This window comes from Rhinopithecus bieti, unplaced genomic scaffold, assembly GCF_001698545.2.
Source record: "Rhinopithecus bieti isolate Rb0 unplaced genomic scaffold, ASM169854v2 scaffold_48884, whole genome shotgun sequence".
NCBI classification, from domain to species: Eukaryota; Metazoa; Chordata; class Mammalia; order Primates; family Cercopithecidae; genus Rhinopithecus; species Rhinopithecus bieti.
Genome location: NW_016819304.1, coordinates 244577 through 267496, shown reverse-complemented (window position 1 = coordinate 267496; position 22920 = coordinate 244577). Strand labels below are relative to the sequence as shown.

At 51.7% G+C, this 22920-nt stretch overlaps 2 protein-coding genes across 2 annotated transcripts in view; both read right to left on the bottom strand.

The window, feature by feature from the left end:
- Positions 1-77: 77 nt before the first annotated feature.
- On the bottom strand, positions 78-13040 carry ATXN7L2 (ataxin 7 like 2). The gene is made up of 15 exons (XM_017858765.1): positions 12861-13040; positions 9160-9288; positions 8676-8730; positions 6670-6735; positions 6181-6285; positions 5574-5784; positions 4996-5282; positions 4348-4430; positions 3714-3967; positions 3228-3350; positions 2679-2877; positions 2413-2534; positions 1076-1871; positions 688-765; positions 78-219 (listed from the first exon to the last, which is right to left on the bottom strand). The coding sequence occupies exons 1-14, from the start codon at positions 13038-13040 to the stop codon at positions 724-726; spliced, it is 2652 nt and encodes an 883-aa protein (XP_017714254.1). The 3' UTR covers positions 78-219; positions 688-723.
- The window catches only part of SYPL2 (synaptophysin like 2), a 19176-nt gene continuing 6840 nt past the window's right edge, over positions 10585-22920 (bottom strand). The window contains exons 3-6 of the mRNA XM_017858803.1: positions 17004-17128; positions 15735-15936; positions 14700-14891; positions 10585-13333 (exon numbers count right to left, since the gene is read on the bottom strand). Of these exons, the coding sequence (XP_017714292.1) occupies positions 13169-13333; positions 14700-14891; positions 15735-15936; positions 17004-17128 (684 nt within the window). The 3' untranslated portion in view covers positions 10585-13168. The remainder of the gene's footprint in view (positions 13334-14699; positions 14892-15734; positions 15937-17003; positions 17129-22920) is intronic.

Sequence of the window (22920 nt, the reverse complement as noted above, 5' to 3'; positions counted from 1 at the left end):
TATTTTTTTCCTTCCTTTTCTATGTTTCTGTTTTTATATTTTCATAGCAGCAACAGAACAGGGAGACAGTCTTGAGGTATTTTAAAGAGCTTTTTTTCTTAAAAAAAATAATATAAAGTTATAAAAAGCGGCAGCAGCCTGGGGCCCGGATCTGGAGGGGAGGAGGTGCTGGCGGCTCCGTTGCAGTGGGCAGGCACTTTCTCGTTAATGGGTTTTTGACTGTAGGAAGACAAGAGGCAAGAGAAAGGGTCAGGGTGGGGGCCTACCAGCTGTCCTACCCAGTGAACTGTGTGGACTACAAGGGCTAAAGCTTGATTTCCTTCTGCTGGCCTGGTGAGTAGAACTGAGCAAGGGGGAAGATGAACGCCAGCTCACCAGGGGCAGCCTGGGTAGTGAAGCTGGAGAATACACAGGGTTTATGATTAGGCCCACATCTAACCCAGGAGAGCACCCCCATCCCACCTCCTGGCAGAGATCATATGGAGAGCACATGGCACACTACACCAGGGCTCCCACCAGAAGAGGCAAATAAAACTGGCTGCGGGCTTTACTGGAAACCCTGGAGAACTTGCCTGTCACCTGCACACCTGGAGGTGGGCACATGTGCATAAGTGGACATGGGGTTGTGTGCCTGCCCTCTGAGGCCCTGATGCCCAGAGGAAAATCCAGTGAGGCCAGCCCACCCACCTTGCTGCTCGGCATGTTATGCTGTGACCCAGGGACTCAAACTCCCTTTCCTTCAGGGAACAGAGGTAGCTCCAGTACCTGGAATGAGGGTCACAGCCAATTCAGAAAGAAGTAGCCCTTCAATTACAGCAAAAGCAGGGGTGGAGGGGTGCCGCAACTCCTCAGCCCAAGGGAAAGGGTTAGGGATAGGGGAAGGTTCACCAGGCAAAAGCTGGAGTCACTTTGCTAAGAACTGACCTACCTCTTCCTAAAGAAAACAGTCCAGGAACTCTCTCTCAACTTCCCCTTCCTCCCTTTCCCTGCACAAACACCAATGTAGCATCTTCTCTGTATCAGGTACCCCCCGTATGCCCCACCCTCATCAATCTTCAGGGAGGCTGGCTGGTACCTTCAGTGTAGAGCACTTCTCCTCAAAGGCCAGGGCCGGGCCTGGCTTCTTGCGGCGCACAGAGCAGGCCACATCAGCAGGGGCACCAGCCTGACAGTGCTTGGCCTTCACTGGCCGGCAGTATGTGGCCAGGTTTTTCCGCTTCTTGGCCACCTCCTCCTCAGAGAGGCAGTTGGTTGGCAGGGCCTTGGCTGGATGTCCAGCTGCTCCCCGGTTCTCCAGCTGAGAAGCCTTGACTGGTGTAGGGAGCTGATGAGGGGAACCACGACAGTCCAGGGGCCCTGCCCGCTTCACTCTTGGCCCCATTGTCCCGTTAAGCCCCATGCTCAGGGCTGTTTTAGTTTTGGCCGAGAGGCCCCGACAGCCAGAGGGTTTGCCTTTTCCAGTGGGCTCCAGGATGCAGGTCCGTTTAAGAGTGGTGGGGCCAGGGGATAACTTCCGCTTTCGAGAAGGGGCCTCCACCTCCACCCCATCCTTGCCTTTGGATGACTTGCTGGCCTTGGAAGGCGGCAGCTTGCTGAAGGACGGGGATGGCGTGTTGGCAGGCAGTGGTGAGGTGATAGCCTGGCTCCCGCCCATGCACTCTGCCTGGCTACAGGCAGCCGCCACACTGGGGGAGCCTGCAGGGTAGCTGGGGACAAGGCTGTCCTTGGTGGGGGGCGTGGAGGCTGGGCAGGCAGGTCTCGGGGGTGGACCTGGAAGGCGGGGGCAGGTGCCTGTAGAGGATGGGCTCAGGGGAGCAGATAACGGGGAGTTGACAAGGTGAGCTGGAGGTTCAGCTGCTGGTGGGATCTTCCTGCAGCAAAAAGAAAGCCCCACTGTGACTGCCAAGCAAACAAGAGAGCTTCCCCCAACACAAGACACACTCGAGTCTCTCTGCCCCACCTAGAAACGGCCAGCAGAGCCCCAGGGTTGCTGCCATCTGCTGGAAGATGCTGGAACTGAGGGTTAGGAAGAAGACACGGGTGTGCCTGTGGAGAGGAATTAACTAGTACATATGAACTAGGAGGTAGCCCACTAGGAACTTCATTTTAAATCTTGGTTTGGGCATCCCCTATCCCTAGTTACCCAAAAGGTACTGAAAGTGATGGATGAGAGTCTAGATTCAACACCAGACCACCTTAAGAGGTCAAGGCTTGGCCCTGCCTTAGCCAAGCTCTAGGTTGCCAAGTTTTCCCACCTCCTTTTCATGCCACTCCCTATCTGGGGTTCTGCTGGCAAACAGCCAAGGCACACCTATGGGTATACAGGAAAGATCAGGGCTTCTGAAGTCCAGGTATGTCTGGAGCCTGGGAATTTCCATTCTAGAACTTCCATTCTGGGCCCAAGAGACTTACTTCCACATGTGTGAGCTGAGGTGCCGTTCCAGCATGGAGCTGAGTGCTGAGCAGAACCGGTCCAGCCGGCGGCTAAACACATAGCATCCTGGGCTCACCAGTCGGCTCCCAAAGGTGCAGAACTAAAGGCAGAAGGACGGTGCACGGTTGGCAGGGTCTGGGGTGCACAGAGGGCATCTGCACACAGGATCTGGCCTCTTTTCCCCGTATTGTGGGCCAGGAGTGCTCGGCCACCCCCTCCCTAGGCCCGTGTCCCAGGTCCTTACTGCCTGTGGCCGTGGGGGCCGGGTTGCATAATGGCAGTCAGGGGGTAGGTGGAGGTCGTCAGATGTCCCCTCCTCCTCACTCTCCTCGCTGGATGCCTGGGCCCCACCCCGGGGCATGGGGAAGGGGAACAGGCCTGGGTCCCCATCACCACCACAGGGGCCTTCATCATCCAATTCACTCTCGGAGGAGGCCTGGGACCTGTAAGGGCCAAAAGAGATGCGAGGGGAATGTGACTATTGTGGGGTCAGAGTAGGGGCATCCTTGAACCCACCAAGCTCAAAGAACAGGGCACTGGTGCAGACACCCTGCAGGGCAATCAAAAGAGGACAGAAGGAAGGGAAAGACAGGAGGGAACAACAGAGCTCACAGAGTAAAAGACAGAGAGACCACTCCCAAGGGATTCTCTCCTCAGCCCCTTCACCTCCCAGCCCCTTCCTCCTCAGGGGATAATCTGCTGCAGATCCACCTCCTCCAGAAAATCTTTGCAATTAAACTGTACCCAGCTCTGGTCAACCCAGTCAACTCGCTCAACCCCCTTCTTGCATTACATATTCCTGTGAGCCTGTCTGTGAGCTGAGCCTGTGTTTCGTGTCTGACCCTTGTGTGACAGGCAGAGATGCATGTATGTCTCCTTCAGCAAGTCAGGCTCTCCCTGGGGTCCGGCGTAGCCTCTGCACACGAAGGGGCAAGTGAGTGAATACACATAGGGCTGCCTTGCCCGGGACTGTGACCCTTTCCGCCTTTCGGCTCCCCAGTGACAAGTTTCGGCCTGTTGGAGGCAGCTCGGAAAATGTTCACATCCCAAGTGTTGGATCTGGCACGCTGCCGAGGGGCTGGGGTGCTGTGGTATGCTTGGTTGGGAACAGGGGAGTCTCCTGCTTCCACACCACTGTCAGGAGCCCCAGGAATACCCTCACACTCAGGGCTGAATGAGTGCATCTTCCAGGACACTCCCTGAGCCTGTTTCCAGGGGCCCCTGATGGCTTAGGGGCCAAATACCCCCAGGTGAGGTAGGGGTTGGATTCTAGACTTACCTGGGCAGTGCACAGTATGGGTAAGTCTGCTTGGCACGAACAGAGAAGGTGCTGCTGGGAGCAGCCACCGCTGCCACAACCTGGACTGAAGAGGGGAGCTCCTGGGAGGGGCGCTCGAGAACTTGCTCCTTGCGCCCTGGGCTCTTCTCCTTGGGAGACTCTCCTTTGCGGGAGTTGGCCTTCAGCTCTGCCACCAGCACGTCAAAGTCCTTGGCCCGGCCCTGGACTTCCCGGCGCTGGTGTACTGAGTGGATCTGGAATACAGCAGGGTGGAAAGCTGGGGAGTAGGTATGAACTGAGCAGGGGTGAGGGACGGCAGGGTGCTTTGGCCTGGGCAAGCTTGGGGGTAGGGAGAGATGTGGGCATATTTGCAGCTATGTGCATGTGTCTTTGTTTCACTCCCCCATGGGGCCAAAACTCTCCTTTGGGATGGAGGAATCTGGAAACTCCCTCCTCCCCACTGTTCCCACCTTCTGCCCAGGAAGGGCATCCCCATCTCCCCTTCCCTTGGGTGGGCCTAACCGCCTTCCCTTAAGCTGCATCTTCAGTAACATCAACATTCCTCTCCTTGCCCAGGGAAGGAGTGGGCAAGCCCTGTGCTGTCCACCCTCATGTGCAGTGGGAAGGGGGTTACCTTGCAGGTCAACAGGCGGGTACAGATCTTTTTGGTCTCTGGATTTATTACCCCACACTGCCTGTTGAGGTCGCACTCCTTCCCTGTGGGGAAAGCAGTTCCAATGAACCTCAAGACCATTTCCAGGAGTTCACAGGAGGATCTGGCTGCTTCCTGCCAAGGGCCTGAGAAGAACTGGTACTAAAGCAGAAGAGCCTATAGCCCTCGGCCTGGGGCTCTACCTTCCAGAGAAACTCTGGGCATCAACATCTCTTTGCTGGGTGTGAGAACCATCCCTATCCCAATCTCGGATGCATCTTTTGGGACTTCAAGCCCAAAGCAGGGCAACACATATCAAGAAACAAAAGCAGCCATGGGAATCTGGGATGCCAGAGAAGCCAGCTGTGAGATGTGCCCTGGATCTAGGTGAGAAAAGAGAGAAAGAACTTCGTCTCCTGGGCATGGGCTCCCTCAGTCTTGATCAGGAGACACAGGATGGAGAAGCTTCCCGGGAAGCAAGCAGGTCAAGAGGTGACAGGGCTCCTGTACCCTATAACCTGTGATGGCCAGGTCCATAAACCTGACCTCCTCCTCATCTGGCCCAAGGACAAAGCAGCCCAAAGGAGTCCCCACTCTACATTCTGGACCCCCAAGACCACAACTACTCACGAGCCATCTTCCGGTGGGTTTTAGGGGGCAGCCTGGTCCCACTGGGCTCCTTTTCAGGAGGGGTGCCTTCAGCCCAGTGACTGGACCCCTCACTGGGGATGATCTCCATGTTCTCTCTGCCAGGAGGTTCTTTAGAAGGGGCAGCCATGGGAGGTTTTCCAGGGGAGTCCTTGGTGAGACCCCCTGGCTGACTGAGAAAAGCAGAGGGTGGGGCCACCCTGATTCCATGTCCATCAGGCTTCGGGAGACTGGACATCTTCTCCAGATTCACCACAGGCACGAAAAGGCTACATATAGAGAGAGGGGTTGGCTGGGGAGGGGAGGGGAGGGGAGGCCTGGGGCCTGGACTCTAGCCCAGAGCCATCTCTTTCCCAGCCCTGGAATTTCGGTGGGCTCCAGCAGGGGTGTGAAACACGGGAAGAGGAGACCCCATCTTCCCTGGAATATATGGAAGGAAGCTGCAGACAGGGCGGCTGCCTCCTGCTGTGAGGAGTACGCCTCGACCCAGGGCTGCCTGTATTGATGTCAACCCATCCATGCGTCAGGGTCAGGGCCAGTCTTAGCCAGCCTCTCCTTACCAGAGGTTGTCCTTCTGGGTCTTCTCAGGAGGCTGGTGGCTGCGGCTCCGGGACCCCTGGCCCTTCTCCCTGGAGGAGGTTTTCGTGGAACCTGGTGCCCTACAAGCTGGGCCCTGCCCATTCACTACATGGCATTTCTGAGAGCTGGCAGGGGCTGGAGGTGGGGGTGGGGCCCGGGCATAAAGCTTGCTGAGGGGCCCATGTCTTCTTTCTGTCACCAGGAGGTGGAAAGAATAATCGAGGTGAGTGGTATCACCACTTCCTTCCCCAACCTAACCCTGTCCATAGACTCACATGAGAGAATCTGAGTTTCCATAAATTAGATTGTAAACATGCCTCCTTCCCATTTGAATCTGAGCCTTTAAGACTCAAAATTCAAGACCTAGATTCCTGAACTTCTTAACTCCTCCCTTAACTCCACTGGATGCTAGAATTTTGTTCAAACAGTAATCCGACTCCCCACAATGCTCTGAAGCCACCCCCAGGACCTTCCTATCCTCAACACCACCCTCCATTACCCCACAAGACCTCCTTACTGACCCCGTCCTCAGAGTTCCATGCTCCACATTCCCCTGTCCCTTTATCTCCTCCCTAGGGCTCCCCTCACCGCAGTGCTTCTGGAAAGCTTGAGGCTTCACCACTTGGCTGCAGTGGTTACACACAACCAAATAGAAGTCATCATGGGCAGGGCAGTGCCCGAAGATGGACATGTCTGCAATGACAGAAGCCCATGTCACTGGGGCTGAGGATCCCAGGGTTTCCCTGGAAGATCGGAGAACACTCCCATCCCACCACTCAGAAGACACTTCACCTCCCCGCTGACATAACAAGCTCCATGCTGAATGCTCCCAGCTTCTAGAGTTCAATCTAAGCAGTTCCAAAGGGTATGCGCTTTCAGGTGAGTGGGCAATCACCTATGATTAGGATCTCCAACAGCAGGTCACAGGAGCCAGAGCAACCGGCCGACTCAGACCTATCAAAATGAGGGTCCCCAGACAGCTGCTTCAAGCAGCCACCTCCTTCTGTAGTGTAGTGGAAAAGTGGAGCGTGGTCCTGTCTGCCCTGGGTCCCAGCCCTAATGTGTGTCGACTCCCACCTTCTTTAATGAGGGTCATGGCATCCAACTTCTTCATGTTTTTGCTACTCTCCTCCAGCTCAGCCCCTAGAGGAGAAACACAGCTCAGAAGGTTCAGGGCCAGTTTTAGGGAGTCTCCAGCCTCCCCTTACCAGAGACTGTTCTTCCCAGAAGCCCCAAGCAGGGCCTGCAGCTCAACAGTATGAAGCCCACACTCCATGACAAGCTCTTGGTGTGAGGACCACTTGGGGAACCTTTCAGTGGGTCATTCTCAGATGCCCATCTTCCTTCACCTGCTACATCTGGACTAAGACGGTCCCACTAAGAAGAATCCATCCGCCTTTCTTATAGGTGGGTTGCACCTCAAGGTGCAGTTCAGGGCTCCACTGCTAACTAGTTGGGTGACTGGGTAAATATCATCTCTTTTCTGGGCCTGCTTCCCCATTTAAGGGGGAAACAGTCCTTAACGAAGTTTTCTATCCCTGAGTCTCTTCTTGAGATTTCTCAGATGGGTCCTTTCTGCTACTATGTGGCATCTCAAATAGATACTCTCCCAGGTCCCCACCCCCATGAATTCAATTTTGCTCCACCTGGGTTACCATAGCATTGTCAAAGTTACACCCAGCTTCTCAGGTCCTGCACTGATAGGATGGTCACAGAGCAGAAAAACTGCTGTCTTTGGTCCTTGAGCATCTTCAAAGTCTCCTTGGTCAGCTATGCAAGTCCCTCCCCTTCTTAGAGGGGCTTTGGGCAGGGGTTGCCCTTGTACCTCAGTTTCTGGGTTAATGACAAAAACATCTTAGCTGTGCAAAGCAGCTTTTCCCCATCCCCTACCTCTCTCCTCCCCCCTCCCTCCTCTACGCCCCTCCCTGTCCCTTGGAAAAAAAAAAAAAATCAATTCTGAGTCACCAAACCCGTCTGACTCCATTTCCGGTTCTCAATGCACCCAGACCCTGACAATGGCCCCATCCTTGCCCACCCAGCATGGGGCAGTCCCAGGGTGGCCTGGGCTCCCGCTTAGGTCTGATCTCTGATGCCCATTAACAGATATGCTCCTTTCTAGGATGAGAAGATTGTTGACAATCTTATATAATATCCAGATTATGAGGGGTGGTGGGTTAGGCACGCAAGAGACAAGGGGCAGCTCCCACTCTTAAGTCCGTGAAATGCAAGTGCGGGGAATGATGGACAGAACGAAACTGGGAGTCGGATGTCTCAGAGGAGAACAAGTGTCATTAGAGACCCCTCCATGCAGTCTCCTCCTCCACCTCTTCTCACTTGCAAACTTCTTCAGGGGCGTGATGCCTGCTGTCACCCCGAAAGGCCACGAGGTGCTCCCTGGGGCCCAGAAGACAAAGATCAGAAGAAGGGGCTGTAGGCCCGCTCACTAAGACACTCAGGGGCCTAGAGAAGGTGGGAGTCAGAGGAGAGAGCCAAGAGGCAGGGCAAGAGGCCTGGGAAAGGACAGTGGGTTGGAGGCATGGATGGATGGACCGAAGGATGGAGGGAGGGAGGATAGATGGATGGACGGACGAACTAACGCGGAGGGGGCGGGGGTCTAAAAGCACTGCAGCTGCAGGCAAATGCCGAAAAGGAGTAGGACGTGTGGGGCAAAAGGCGAAGGAACAAGGAGGGTGAGGAAGGGGGCACAGAAGTGGGGTGCGTGGGAAACACGTGGAGAAGACTGTTGCGGACAGGGAAAGCCGGAGGCAGGTGCAGGAGGGGCGCGAGCTGGGGGGCAGCAGGCAAGGAGAAAGATAAAGGCAAGCCTATGTCGGGGGCAGGTATTGGGGACTGGCAGAGGCAGAGATGGGCAGGGTGGGCTCCGAGCGGTGAGCCGGCGCTAGGACCCGGAGGCGCGAAGGTGACGGAGCGGGCGGGCACTAGGACCCGGCGGGTCCTTTGTTTGGGGGGCCGGGGAGCCGGACGGCGGCTCCAGTCGGCGGCTCCCCTCAGCTGGCGGGGGCCCGGAAGGGGGGAGGGGAGATAGTGATGGGGTCCCCGGACTTTAGGATGGCTTCACTCACCGTCAGTCGCGGGCAGGTCGGCCCGCTCCACCCACGAGCCCGCCGAGTCATCGGACTAGGCACCCCGCCCGCGTCCCGAGCAGCATTTGCTGCCGCCGACGCGTTCACCGCACCTGCCTCACCGCCCGACGCGGGCGCCGCCTGGCGCCGCCGCCGCGCGCCCCCTCCCCTCGCCCGCGTCGCGGGCGGGCACGCCTCCCCTTTCCCCCCCACCTGCCTTTCCAGCTCAGTCTTTGCGCAAGCGCAGCACAGGTTGCCTGTTCCCGGCCCCTCTCCCTCCCGCACAGCTTTCTGGGAAGTGTAGTCTTGGAGCAGATGCTATTGCCTACCGAGCTTGCAGCAAGAGTCCCTCCGAAATGCACAATTGCAGGGGGAAAAAAGAAGACCAAAGCTCCAGGATCTCCTCTTCTAATCCTTATGCACACATTATTTGTGCTACCAGTCCACTCTCCCAAGCTCACTGCACCTCTCCCCAGCCTCAAACCTCTCTCTGCCCAGACACCCCTCTAAGCCGTGCGTCCGCCAGCTGGCTGGCGCCCCTTCCCGGGCTGGCGGCCACGAAGCGACTCCGCTCCCCTGTAGATCGAATAGGGTAGGTGCAGGGAGGTGGGCGCTGTGAATCAGAAGGGCAAGGGGAGGGAGTCTGTAGGATGTGCTGAAGGACACCGGGGTGGTGTGGGGGAGGGCCTCGGCTCCCGTGTCGTGCCTCCTCTGTGGGAAACCCACACTGCCCTGATGCACAGCAGAGGGTTGGAGTGGCGTTGTCTGGGTTTGAGAGGACCTAGCCAAGCTGACCAAAATCACCTGTCACGATGACAGAAGGCTGTCTCCGAGCCAGAGCCAGCCCTGGAACTGGGGTGGCCCCGAGGCGGCTGGTGTTTGCAGCATCTCTGCTGATCCCTCTCTCTTCTCCTGAGAACTGCGATCGATTCCCTGTACCGCCTCTTCCCAAACCCTGGCTGGACCCTGACTCCATCCATCACTTTGCCTTCTTTTTCTAATGAATACTTTCTCTGCTGGAAGGGCTGCTTCTGAAGCCTCGGCATAGGGAGATTTCTCATCAGAGCTGTCATCTTCCTTGCTAAGGTCTGGAAAGTACCTTAATCATCCATTTATTTCATCTTCTCAGCTGATAACATTTCTTCCCACCCTCACACAATCAAGAGACAAAAGTCTGCCTCCTCCATTTCCCACCCCAACCCCCCATCACATTAAAAAAGAAATACTAATCCTTTTTCCTCCTCAACGTCTCACACCTCACCCCCTACTCTTGGTCCTTTAGCTAAGGGGAAAAGGACCAAGTTTGGGAGCAAGACCTTAGATTTTCTTCTTTTCATCCAGGGATGATATAAGTACTTCAAGAATAATCTCTGAGGGCAGGGAATCTCAACCTGAGACCCACAGATGATCCCGAGGGCATCCAGGAATCTGCTAAAAATTAAATGTTCAGTTGTACCCAAGTGTATTTTTCTAGGGGATGTAAATGTAGTGTGTGAGTCTCTGAAGGGGGATAGAGGTGCAAGTTTGTTCAACAAGAAGCTGATAGTTAAGAAAGTGAAGCATATGGCCCTTAACTCCTGACAGGAAGCGTGTTTGGGTCACAGATGGTAGGAGAGCAAATGGAAACAGCTTTGTGGAAGCCACTATCTCTCACCTTTTGAGTTTGCTCCAGAATTGCTAATGAGTCCCAGTTACTTTGGTCTAATTGGGTGCCACCAAAAGAGGAGATGTCACTAGATGAGAGCCTGCTAGAAATAACTGCTCTCCTCTCTGCACCCCAAGCAACAGAGTATGACTTTGTTGCTTGGGATACAGAGTGGAAAGCACCTTGGTGAAAGTCCTGATATTTGACCAAGAACTTAAAACAGGGAAGAGGAAGAAAAAATAAATCCCCAGAAGGACTCCAGTCTCAGATCCTTCCTGGCAAGTACTTGCAGCACTGTTTATTCAAATGTATAATAACAGGCACCAGAAAACAACATGCAACATTCTCCCACCACCCCTGATCTGCAATCCCAGAAGTAGGAGACTGATGGCCATGAGAGTGAAGGAAACTCATGTCCAGGAAAGGTCCTAGGTGGGCACCCTGGCGCTGGGTTAGAATCTAGTGGGACAAAGGGCAAGTGCCCTGCCCATTAGCCTCCTACAGCAGCTGGAGAAACCAGACATCTTCTACTTCAGGCCCCACTTTGCAAAACAGCGATGCCAGCCCTGGCTGGAGAGAACATGAGTCCGATGAGGCACTTGGCCCCGCCCAGCCCTCCGGAGGTAATGAGGTGAAGTAGCCTTTCCTCTTAGGGTGGCCATGGAGAGTGAGGCCATAGCCTAAATCAAGGCTCTCCTGACGGAGAACAAGAGAGCCCCCTGAGAAGAAAGAGAATGAGCCTTCCTTGCTCTAAAGAGAGTTCTGGGCTGGGAGTCCTTGGCAGGAGTGAATATAATCTCCCCCCACCCCCCGCCCGCAACTGCTTTCCCTAGCTGAAGGCCCAGTTGCTAACTTCAGCCCCCAAATGAGAACACTACCCAGCACATTTCAAATAAATTATAAATACAGACACAGAATCCAAACAAAGATCCAGTAGAAGCTGCTCACAGACCCCCACAGAGGCCAGCTTGAAGAAAAATGAAGGTCGCCCCTTTGTTCTCGGTGTCTCTGGAGCTGTAGGCAAAACTGTCCCCTCTTATCCTTGAGTAACCTGGGGACAGCTCATGACGGAAAGAGTTTCAGACTTAGAAACCCTCTCACTCCATCTCCTTTCTTTCCTCCTCAGAGCTCTTCCCCAAAATCTTAAACAAACAAACAAAAACTAATTCTTTCACTGAGGGACTTGAGCCTTTGGGGATGTAAATCTTACCTTTTCCCCATCAGGAGAAAATGACTGACCTGAAGTCAAAAGTCCTGACTCCTGGGTACCCCAGTAATGCACATGTTACTATGGATGGTGTTTAGAGAGGTGAGGAGGTTGAAGGGGGTTGACTCAGTCCTGAGGAGAGATTGGCACAGGGCACATTCACCTTTGGGATGCTTGGTGGGCCAGTTGGCACTGGACTGGAAAGTGGTTGGGTTCTTCCCTCTTCTTCCTTCCCTGGGAAGCCCTATGGCCAGGGCAGATTGAGCTGGGTAGAAAGCAAATGATCCTTACCCAGTTAGCACTGATTCTCAGCCTTGGGGCCCAGAGAGGGACTGAAGGAGGTATCAGGAAGAGGATATACACTAAAGACAAATATGGAACTGGGTCCCAAAGTGAAGAAGCACCAATAGCATCGGCCTGCCCTGGACTTGGGAGGGGATAGAGACGGAGAAATAAGGACACAGGGGAGAAATGGGAGGGCAAGGGGAGTGGGAACATCCTGTTTTCAAGATGAGAAGGAGAAATATGAAAGAAGGACTAGAGAAGGAGCAGGGGGAAAACTGAGCAGGGAATAAGGAAAAAATGGGCCCATCCATCCTGGGGCTCTGGTGCAACTTAGCCTCATGATGGTCCTTTGGCCCTTCCTAAGCCCTTATCTGGCCCCACAGGAATAAAAGGAAGGGCTGGACAGACTTCAAAAAGGATCTCAAATGCCTCAGATGCACAAGGCTGGGGAAGGGAGATGGACAGAGAAGTAAGGGGATTAGGGGGCAGGTCCTAGACTCCACATTTTTGAGTCCCAAATGTGAGACCAAGAAGGTGGACAGGGAGGAAGACAGGGCATTTCTAAAGCAGAGTTTAGAGTGTTGGGTGGAAAGTGCCCCAGCCTGGTGGGTGGGAGGATTGAGGGGATAGAAGAAGTTGATTCTGCCGGCAAGTTTACTGGCTTTACTTTCTTGAATCTGCAATTCAGTTGAAATTTATCCTGCTCCCAGCTGAGTCCAGGCCTCATTAGGACCCTCTGAAGGGCTGTTTTCTAGGCTGGTGAACCTCTCTGGTTCACACATGGTGGACTCTGTGGGCAGGCAGAGGCCAGAGAAGACAGTGGAAGGCACACTGAGTCGTGGACTGACTGATCAGACACAGGGACTAGATGGCAGCCACTGAGGAGGGGTCATCAAACCACTGTTGGGGCTTCCACACAAGGGACCAGAAGGGAAGGCTACTAGCTGATTTCCCTTCCCCCTAATATTGTTGAAGCTGGACAGGTTGACAGAAAGGTGGCTGCTAGGAACCAGTCTCAGGGTACTGGTTTCCTGCCCCCAACCCTCACCTGCAGCAGAAGCTGGTTCTCAGAGACTGTAAGGGTACAAGTAACACCCGAAGTAAGATGCCTGGGTCCAGGCACTGGACAAGAAGCACTGAGGTCCTGCCATTCACGGCTCCAGCAAGGAGGAGGATAGGAAGCCACTGGGAGGGCTGCCCAGGTTTCCAACAGCTGATGCCTGCCCATCGTCTCAAAGCTCAAAGACCAGAATGATGGGGGAGGGGAATTGGAGGAGGAGGAAGAGAAAGGTCTTGGAAGCCGGAGGTGGTTGAAGAGGTGCTGTCCAGTTCGGGAGTAGCCGGGTCGGTGGCTGCTTACTGTTTCTCCACTGCTCCCTGCTCAGCTGCGCTCTCCTGGCTGGGACCCTGGCCCTGGTCCTGGTCCTGGCCCTGGCCCTGGCCCTGTCCATGCCACGGGGTCTCCTTGAACACAAACCAACAGTTCCCGGCCCACAGGAAGAAGTTGATAAAGCCGAAGAGCTGCAAAGACATCAAGGGAATTTGTGAGAATAGTCAGGGGGTCATTGTGGGAACAGGGAGGGGAGTTCCTATTGCAGTGGGGGTGGGGGGTTGTGCAGGGAAGAAGCACAGAGGGCCAAAAAGACTAAATTAAGACAGAGAGCTTGGTATAGAGGCAGGGCTCAGGCCCATCACCTGTTTAGGGAATCCCAGGTGAAAGTGTCTAATTCTGTCCACAGCATGCACCCAAGATGTAGCTCAGTCACTAGCAGAATCTGGCCCTTTAGAGGAGCATTGTGCAAAGTGTAGCAAGGAGCCAAGAGTCAGCCCTGTGGTGCCTCCCACAGCACACGTGAGGCCCTGTTTGGAGCACCTTCTGCCAGGTAGGTGTGGCAGGAGCTGTCCAAGGTGCTCCTTCCCTATGATCAGGCACCCAGCCAGGGTTATATTCAAATAGTTATTCAAAATATTTTTAAAACCTCACAGCAGGAAGCACTTAGAGGGAAGTGTACTGATGTCTCAAATCTTTGAAATGCACTAAAAACAAGACGGACTGGTGGATGAAGAAGTGAATAAATATGTGATAAAGCAAGTCTAGTAAAAAGTTAATGGCACAGTCTAGGTGGTGAGTGTGTGGGTGTCCACTGTAAAATTTTTTCAACTTTGTTGTATCTGTGAACATTTTTACAACAAAATTTGGGTGGGGGAAACCTTCAGCAGGGTTCCAGCAAGTTCCAGAAGTGTGTTCCTGGTGTGCCAGCCATTAAACATTTCAGCTGTGGGAACAAGTCATTTTCAGAGCAAGGCTGAGGTGGCTGGGATGACAGGCAGCATTTGAGAAGCTCAAGACCTCAAATCTTTACCAATGGATATGGACATATTTCAACATTCTAACAACTGGGATGGCCAAATCTATATGCATCCAGCTGATCCACCACTGCTCCAAAGCCCCTTTCCAGGCTGAGAGCTGAGTGACAGTAAGCTCCTTCCCACTCATGCTGGGTCTGCTCCCAGCTTCAAGCTCAGCCACAGCCCCAGGCTCCCCTTTATGTGCTCACACACATTGTGTAGAACAGGCAGGAGGCGGGGAGACATCACAGAGAGTATGCCTAGAGGTGGGGATACGAGAAGGGAATTGGATGGAGGCAGAGTGCGGAAGGAGGAAAGAACAGAAGGCTAAGTGGCTCTCGGGTTCCCCTCATCCCAAAATGTCCTCTCAGGGTCAGCCAGGAGCCAGCAGCCAGCATGAAGTGCAGTGAGGGCACCAGCTCCAGAGGCAGGGAACACCAGCTCTTGGACACCCTCTCTTTCCTTTCAGGACCTGCTAGCTGGGACAGGTCTGGGCAGCAGGGCTAGTGCTGCTTCCCGCAGTGGCCACAGGTCTCACCACGGAGATGTTGGCCAGGCCCATGGAGGGCGTGGCCCCGGCACTGCACACTGCTTCCTCTCCATGGCATACGGACATGGCTGCTGTCAGGCTGGATGGTCGTGTGGCCCCCTTGACATCAGTCAGGCCCTTGCCCCAGGCAGCTGCAGCTACCAGCCAGAAGAAGGTGAAGGAGACAGTCACACAGAAGTCCTGGGAGGAGCAGAGGGATAGGAAATACACTCAGAAAGGCCCCATTATTCCCTTGCTTCTTTTCCTCTTGCCATGATGCTGGCAATCCCAGGGTACCAGGATAGCTGCCTCTTTCCATCCTACCCAACACCTAGAACCCAGGTGGTCCTGAGGTATCTGTTCGCTGCCCCCAAAGGAATCCTGCCACTCAGGCTGCCCCTGCTAATGCCCTCACATCTAAGATCTGGCTACAATGTACCAAGGCATCTGTTGGTCAGCCTCATCTCAAAACCCACTCATCCCAAGTGGAGCCTAAACTCCCCACTCTTCCCTCCCAGCTTTTCCTTTGATCACCATTGCTCAGCTACAAGTGGTAGACTGCAGGAGGCAAATAGGGTCCCTTAAGGCACCCCTTCCACCTTGCATGCCCTGGGATAGGAAGAGAGTAAAGAGGAATAATATTAATAATCACTAATGCTTATTGAGACTATGTACTAAATACATGCATTCTCATTTTTTCACATACACACACACAAAACTATGAGGCAGTTATTATTTTATCCCCATTTTATAGTTAAGGAAACTGCAATTTAGAGAGGTTATTTAACTTGTCCAAGATCACACAGCAAGTAAGGGACCATGCTGGGATCTGAACCCAGGCAGTCTTAACTCCAGAGCCTGCTTGTGTATGGTGCTGTTGTGCCTCCTGTGAACAGGAGCAAGCAACGGGAGGTTGATGGAGGCAGAGGTTCCACCATGGGGGTGGAAGCCGCTATGTTTGTCCTCTGCTCCAGTTCTGACCTCAGCCCCCTCACAAACATCTCAGTTTCTCCACCCCATTCCTTCTGGCCTGTGCTGACTCACCACCAGCGGGAAGCGTTTGTTCTCTGTGTAGAGGTTGTGGAAGCGCAGGTAGATAACTAGGGCAGCCATAGTATAGAAAAAGGAAAAGATGCCAAGGGTCACGAAGAACTCGGCGGGTGCAGAGAAGTCCCCCATGAGGTGCATGGTCTTGGAGCTGGACTCTTCATCACAGAGGGGCATCTCATATTGGATCCGGTGCAACCTGCAGGTGGCAGGGGAGGCCATCCTGAGCTCAAGCAATCCTCTCTCTCCCTGGCCCAGAAGTAGTCCTGTGCTAGTTCTCAGCAGGGAACTCTTACAGAGCCAACAAAGGGGTCATGTAGGAAGGAAAGTTTCTGGAAGGAACCTTGCAGTCAAAATGATAACTTCCCCAAAATTTCCAGTAAAACTCTACCTTCCTCTCAGCTGCCCCCCATCCCACTCATCTACCCTGCCCAGACATGGTGACCATGTATTCCCAAGTGTCTCCAGGGCCCTTTAGGTCACAACTGCAATATATGTAGTTCTTCTATTTCTGGTAGCCAAACCACTAGGCAGATCAGCTTCATTCTGCCTCTGGAAAGTGCAGGCCCAGAGTGGCCAAGATAAGGTTGGAATCACCCATTCTTGGGCTTTATTGGGCTTTCCAATGAGGCAGTGGACAAATTAAAGAGAAAAACACAGCCAATTATATATGAGACAGTTAATATAACTTGGGTGCTGATACTAGAAATTTCTGAAAAGGTGAGCCCCATCCCCATTCTCCTATGAACATTTGAGCTCCCCCTACTTCCTAAGCTCCCAAATACCCAGAGAAGAGTTCACTTCTACCTCCCTGTCAAGGTGTGCCCACTTGTATCCTGGTGGTACTGGCTGAGGATCCCACATCAACTCTTTAGGATGTAAGTACCAATAAGCTTCCCTACCTTCAAGGCAGAGAGGAGGCTGCTGAGGGTCAGAGAGACCTGTCCACCTTGACAAGGTTCCTGTAAGCCTCCATCCCAAACTGCATTGGCTGTTTCTGTATGAGCTGGTGTGACCTGCCATGGGTTGTCCATGGACTGGAACATTATTATAACAGTGATCAATCTGTGTTTCCCTTACGTTTTGCTCTGGTCAGTGTGTCTGAAATTGCTAAAGAGCAGAAAGGATCTAAGTCTTATCATTCTATTTGAATCTGGAGTGGCACACAACGAATGGTTTTTAGGTTTCTGGAGGAGGAAAAGACCAAGCAGGTCCTGCCAATCAAGTGAGAGACGATGTGCTGGGTTGGAACCAATTCTTGCTCACCTGAAGGGATAGCCGAATGCAACGATGATGGAGCTCACGTCCTTGGCTTCGTTGTTGCAGCGAACCATTGCTCCTGTCTCCCCACTGTAGGAGCCACAGGACCCGAAGGCAAAAATAGCAAAGAGCTGAGAGAGAGAGTGAAGCCTCTTTGAGAGTCAGAAGGCCTCAACTGGCCAAAGTCAAGAACTAACTGCGACTCCCCACAGATGCAGACATTAAGTGCGGGAGTGGGGGACAGTGAGGATACCCTTTAATCAAGTACTTCCTAGGCAGAAACCCATGGCTTCCATTTGTCTTCCAGCCTCAGGCTGCTGGACCAAATAGCTAAATGAATAATGTTGACTGAATAGTGTCTGCGAGGGAGATGAAGAGGCAGGAAATGGACAGTTGCCAGATCTCTCCATTGGGCATGACGAGGGGACCATAGGTAGCCTCCTTAAGATGACTAACACAAAACCTCTGCAATTCAGGCTTTAGGAAACTTCTAGCTTACAGATAGACTTGAATTTCCTTCCCAAGGGAGAGACACACTCAGAAAGACTCCCCTGCATCAACCTAGATCAGACATGCCTAGAATGCGTTTCATTTCTCCTTTGAACTAGTCATCTAATCTTGTTTCCTAGTTGCTAACTTCCAGTGGCTTCCTGCCTTGGTGGAGGTATAGCTGGAGGGGCCGGCTTCTACCAAGCCACCCCAGATGGGCCATACTGCTGTTCTATAGTACTGACAGCCTAATTCCTCTTCCCCAAAAGGCACATGGCCTTCTAGCAATAGCGCTGGCTGGGCCAATGTGACAATCTTGGCTCAAGCCCAGAGAAAAGTACCCTCCACTTGCCTTATCAGTCTCCACCGTTTCCCCACTGGTGTTTCCCTTTGTCATCTGTTGATGCTGCTATTTCTCAGTGTTAAGATCCAGAAGTGCCTCAGGTCACTCGAATTGTTTTCTTCTCTACCTTTCCTCACATTTTACTACACCTTCTCTCTCGTGGGAAATAAAATTTCCTCGTCCTATGATTTTCCAGTTTCTTTCTGGGAAACACACTTTGGTTAGAAAAGGAGGTGAGAAGCCAGGTGCGGTGGCTTACACCTGTAATCCCAGCACTTTGGGAGGCTGAGGCGGGTGAATCATTTGAGGTCAGGAGTTTGAGACCAGCCTGGCCAACATGGTGAAACCCCGTATCTACTATAAATACAAAAATCAGCCTGGCAGTAGAGTGTCGCATGCCTGTAATCCCAGCTACTTGGGCGGCTGAGGCAGGAGAATCACTTGAACCCGGGAGGTAGAGATTGGGGCGAGCCGAGATCGTGACACTGCACTCCAGCCTGGGCAACTGAGTGAGGCCTTGTCCCCCCTGCCCCCCACTCCAGAAAAAAAGAAAAGGAGACGAGAAATTGAAATGTCTTGTCCTCCACGTCATCTGCTCAGACTAGGTTTCCTGTGCACTTACCTTTGACTTGTACCCAATGTCACGTTCTTATTAAGCAATGAGCTTATTCTCTTAATTGTTCACTTTCTGTATGTTTCTTTGAGACTCAGTGTCTTGGACATTAAACACTTGGAAGACAGCTGATCGATATGTCAGCCCAGCATCCAGAGTCTAGAATAGAAACTATGTACATTTTATTTTGCTAATGCTTGTTAGCATTATGGAGGGAAAGAAGAACTGAACTAGGAGTATGGAAACCTAGGTTCCAGACCTGGTCCTGTCACTAATTAGCCAGGTGAGCTCTGATAAGTCAGTCTGCTCTCTGAGTCTGTTTCCTCATCTTTTTTTTTTTTTTTTTTTTTTTTTTTTTTTTTTTTTTTTTTTTTTTTTTTAGACAGTCTTGCTCTGTTGCCCAGGCTGGAGTGCAATGGCACGAACTCGGCTCACTGCAAGCTCTACCTCCCGGGTTCACGCCATTCTCCTGCCTCAGCCTCCCAAGTAGCTGGGACTACAGGTGCCTGCCACCACGCCCAGCTAATTTTTTGTATTTTTTTAGTAGAGATGGAGTTTCACTATGTTAGCCAGGATGGTCTCGATCTCCTGACCTCATCATGATCCACCTGCCTCGGCTTCCCAAAGTGCCGTGATTACAGGCGTGAGCCATCGTGCCCAACCTGTTTCCTCATCTTAAATGGAGGGGTTTGGAGTAGATAATCTAGAGGCCCTTTCCAGTCCCAGAACTCTCTCTCTCTGAGAGTAACGTTGTCAGTGTACTCTTGACTGGGCTTGCCAACAGCTGTGCTCTGCCCCTGGGAGGTGTCCAGTACCACTGCCCCCGGCTTGCAGCGCCTGGCCTTGCAGATCTCCATGCGGGAGCCAATGACCTCTCTTCAAAGGTCATAATGGGCACCTCTCTGTTTCCAGGAGGTTTATTCCAGACAAATGAGAATTGTCTCCATGTTAAAGATATCTGGGAAAGAAGACAGTAAAACCACCCTCCAATGCCTAAATAACCTCCTCTCCTGAATTAAATGATGGAGACTGCAGTAGGGCCCTGTTTGCCCACCTTCTTCACAGAGGTAGAGAAGAGTCACTCAAAGCCTCTGCATCGTTACCCTTTACTTACTCAAAGTGGCCTCACCATTGTAATAGTGGAACTTCTCTAGCTCTTCCTCGTAGGAATTATCTAACCTTTTGTCAGTTCTGTGCGCATCTGATTCCTCTTAGAAGTTTCTTTATTCCTCTTAGCTTCTGGTGCCCAGCACTGGACATGATTAAGGTGTCACATTCCAGGAAGGGCAGCACAGTTGGAAATATTTTTACCTATTGGCAGTTAGTCAGTGAATGGCTTCTTATAAGTTCCTTAAGAAAGCAGGGGCCGGGCATGGTGACTCACAGCTGTAGTCCCAGCAGTTTGGGAGGCCAAGCGGGAGAATGGCTTGAGCCCAGGAATTTGAGACCAGCAACGTATAGGCAACATAGCAAGACCCTGGTCTACAGAAACTACAAACAAAAAATTAGCCAGGCATGGCTAATAGTCCCAGCTACTCAGGAGACTGATGTGGAGGAATCACTTGAGCCCAAGAGTTCAAGGCTGCAGTGAGCTACGATCATGCCACTGCACTCCAGGCTGGGCAACAGAACAAGACCCCATTTAAAAAAAAAAAAATCATAAAGAGAAAGTAGGTACTCAAAACTTGGGGGCAGTGAATGGTCAGTTATGGAGACTTCTCTTCACCAGCACTCTCCTGAAAGGCACTCCTGAGCATCTACAGAAAGATAAAATTTAAGAGCATGTACTATGCCTAGCATGTACAGTGTCTACTATGCACGGTTCTAGGCACTATTATCTAGTAGTGAACAAAAAAGAAAAAAAGCCAAGCATGGTGGTTCATGCCTGTAATCCCAGCACTCTGGGAGGCTGAGGTGGGAGGATCACTTGAGCCCAGGAGTTTGAGATTAGCCAACTTTTATTTAGCCAAGAAAATTAGCCAGGTGTGGTGGTGCACATCTGTGGTTCCAGCTACTCTGGAGGCTGATGTGGGAAGATCTCTTGAGCCCAGGAGGTCAAAGCTACATGATCGCACCACTGGACACCAGACTGTGTGACAGAGTGAGACCCTATCTCAAAAAAAGAAAAAGAAAATCAAAATCTCTGCCCTCATGGGGCTCACACTCTAGAGCTGCACTATCCAGAACAGTAGCCACTAGCCAAGCTTGATTATTTAAGTTAATCAAAATTAAATTAAATAAAAAATTCAAGCCAGGTGCAGTGTCTGAGACCTGTAATCCCAACACTTTGGGAAGCAAGGTGGGAGGATCACTTGAGGCCAGGAGTTCAAGACCAGCCTGGGTATCATAGCAAGACCCTATCTCTACCAAAAAAAAAAAAAAAAAGTTGGGCATGGTGGTACATGCCTGTGGTTCTGGCTGCTGAACTGTGTGGATCATTTGAGCCCAGGGGTTCAAGGCTGCAATGAGCTATGATCATGCCACTGCACTCCAGCCTGGGTGACAGAGTGAGACTGGATCCAACAACAACAAAAAAATTCAGGCCAGGTGTGGTGGCTCATGCCTGTAATCTCAGCACTTTAGGAGGCCAAGGTGGGTGAATCACTTGAGGTCAGGAGTTCGAGACCAGCCTGGCCAACATGGCAAAATGCCGTCTCTACTAAAACACACACACACACAAAAATATTCAGTTCAGTCACACTAGGCACATTTCAAGTGCTCAATAGCCTCATGTGGCTAGCAGGTACTATCTCAGAGAGCACAGATTCTAAAATTTTCCCATTATTACCAAAAGTTCTGCTGTGTCTAAATGACAGTCCCGAGGTTCTGACAATCCTGAATCCTGCTTTCAGATTCTTCAGAGGGCAAAATACACCCACAATAACTTCAGTATTTATTGTATTCTGATTCTTTTCAAGTCAGGGATTTTACATGATAATTTTTTATTTACCAAAATATACGTTTAAATCTGAACACTATACAGTCGGATGGTACCGGAGCAAAATGAGAACATCTGAGGGGAATCACAGGTTCACAGAGCAGCAGAACAAAAGGGACCTCAAAGATGCTCATGCCCAATCATCTTATTTCACAGAGGGGGAATCTGAAGCCCCAAAAGATTAAGTCACTTTCCCAAAGTCACATTTAGTTGATGTGAAAGCCAGGCTTAGAATTCACATCTCCTGATTTCCTGCCCAGTGCTCTTTCCATTTCATTTGCTCATTAACTCAACACTGATTGAGCATCTACCTTGTGCCAGGTGCTGGAGATGCGAAGACGAATAAGACCTAGATCCTGCTCTTGAGCATTCACATCAAGAAAGGAGTGTCATATTAAAACAAACAAACAAACAAAAATAATAAAAACAAACACTGCATCCCAGAGTTGTTAAGGCTAAAGAAGAGATCTCTACCATGTGTGTTGAGGATTACAAGGAGGGAAGGAATAGCTCTGTGCCTTGGGGTGCAGAAGCTCAGAAAGACACCTTCTCCCAACCCCCTACATGTCTCCTAATCCTCCATCTTTCCACTCCAGGTTTGCTTTCTTCCTTAACTGTGCCAAGTGACTGAGACACAGAGAAGAGAGGGAAAGAACTGAAACCACCCCTGTCACCAAGCACAAGTCCCTGAGATGAGCAAACTGATTATAAAGAGCAGCCAAGGAGAAGTAGAGGCCCTGAGACAAGGGGGAGTTCTAGTATTCTGGTGCCAACCAGCCTTTCTCCTCTTGTACCTCCATTGCTGGGACAGCGCTGGTCATTTTCTGCCCTCCTCCTCCTCCTCCTTCTGCATCTCTTTTGCAGTGATGTCAGAATAACCTTTCCAGTTTAAGGATGAGGCTCCCCTTTGGTACTGACATGCTCGCTGGTGATAATCCTGTGACAGTCCTGAGGACACTAACATCACCAGTTAGCTCACAGCACAAGGAAGACAAATTCTCTCCTCAGGCCCTACTCCCACACTTATCTCATTGTTTTTTGTTTTGTTTTGTTTAGGTGAGGTGGCTCATGTCTGTAATCTCAGCACTTTTGGAGGCCGAGGCGGGAATATCGCCTAAGCCCAGGAACTCAAAGCCAGGTGGGGCAGCATAGTGAGACCCGATTTTTACAAAAATTTTTTACAACTTAGCTGGGCATGGTGGCATGTGCCTTTGGTCCCAGATACTTGAGTGGCTGAGGTGGGAGGATTGCCTGAGCTTGGAAAGTTGAGGCTGCAGTGAGATGTGTTCGTACCACTGCACTCCAGGCTCGGTGACAGAGCCAGTCTCTATCTTAGTCTCTATCTTAGAGCCTGTCTAAAAAAAAAAAAAAAAGAATTGGTATTTACTTACTCCAGGTTCCAGAGCTAGAAAGCAAGAAAGCAGAGGAGACTCAATTTAAACCAAAGCCTATCTGACCTCAAAATCTGTCTTGTTCTCTTTCTTTTCTTTTCTTTCTTTTCTTTTCTTTCTTTTCTTTTCTTTCTTTCTTTCTTTCTTTC

What these genes read in the sequence shown, in the direction of transcription:
- ATXN7L2 (XM_017858765.1), bottom strand. Translation starts at nt 13,040, where the DNA reads ATGGGCAGGCATCAGCTGTTGGAAACCTGGGCAGCCCTCCCAGTGGCT. An exon ending in ACCCAGAAGGACAACCTCTG is followed by an intron (nt 5,283 to 5,573) that starts GTAAGGAGAGGC and finishes CTCTATATGTAG; the next exon opens with CCTTTTCGTGCCTGTGGTGA. An exon ending in GGCCCCCACGGCCACAGGCA is followed by an intron (nt 2,535 to 2,678) that starts GTAAGGACCTGG and finishes TTCTGCCTTTAG; the next exon opens with TTCTGCACCTTTGGGAGCCG.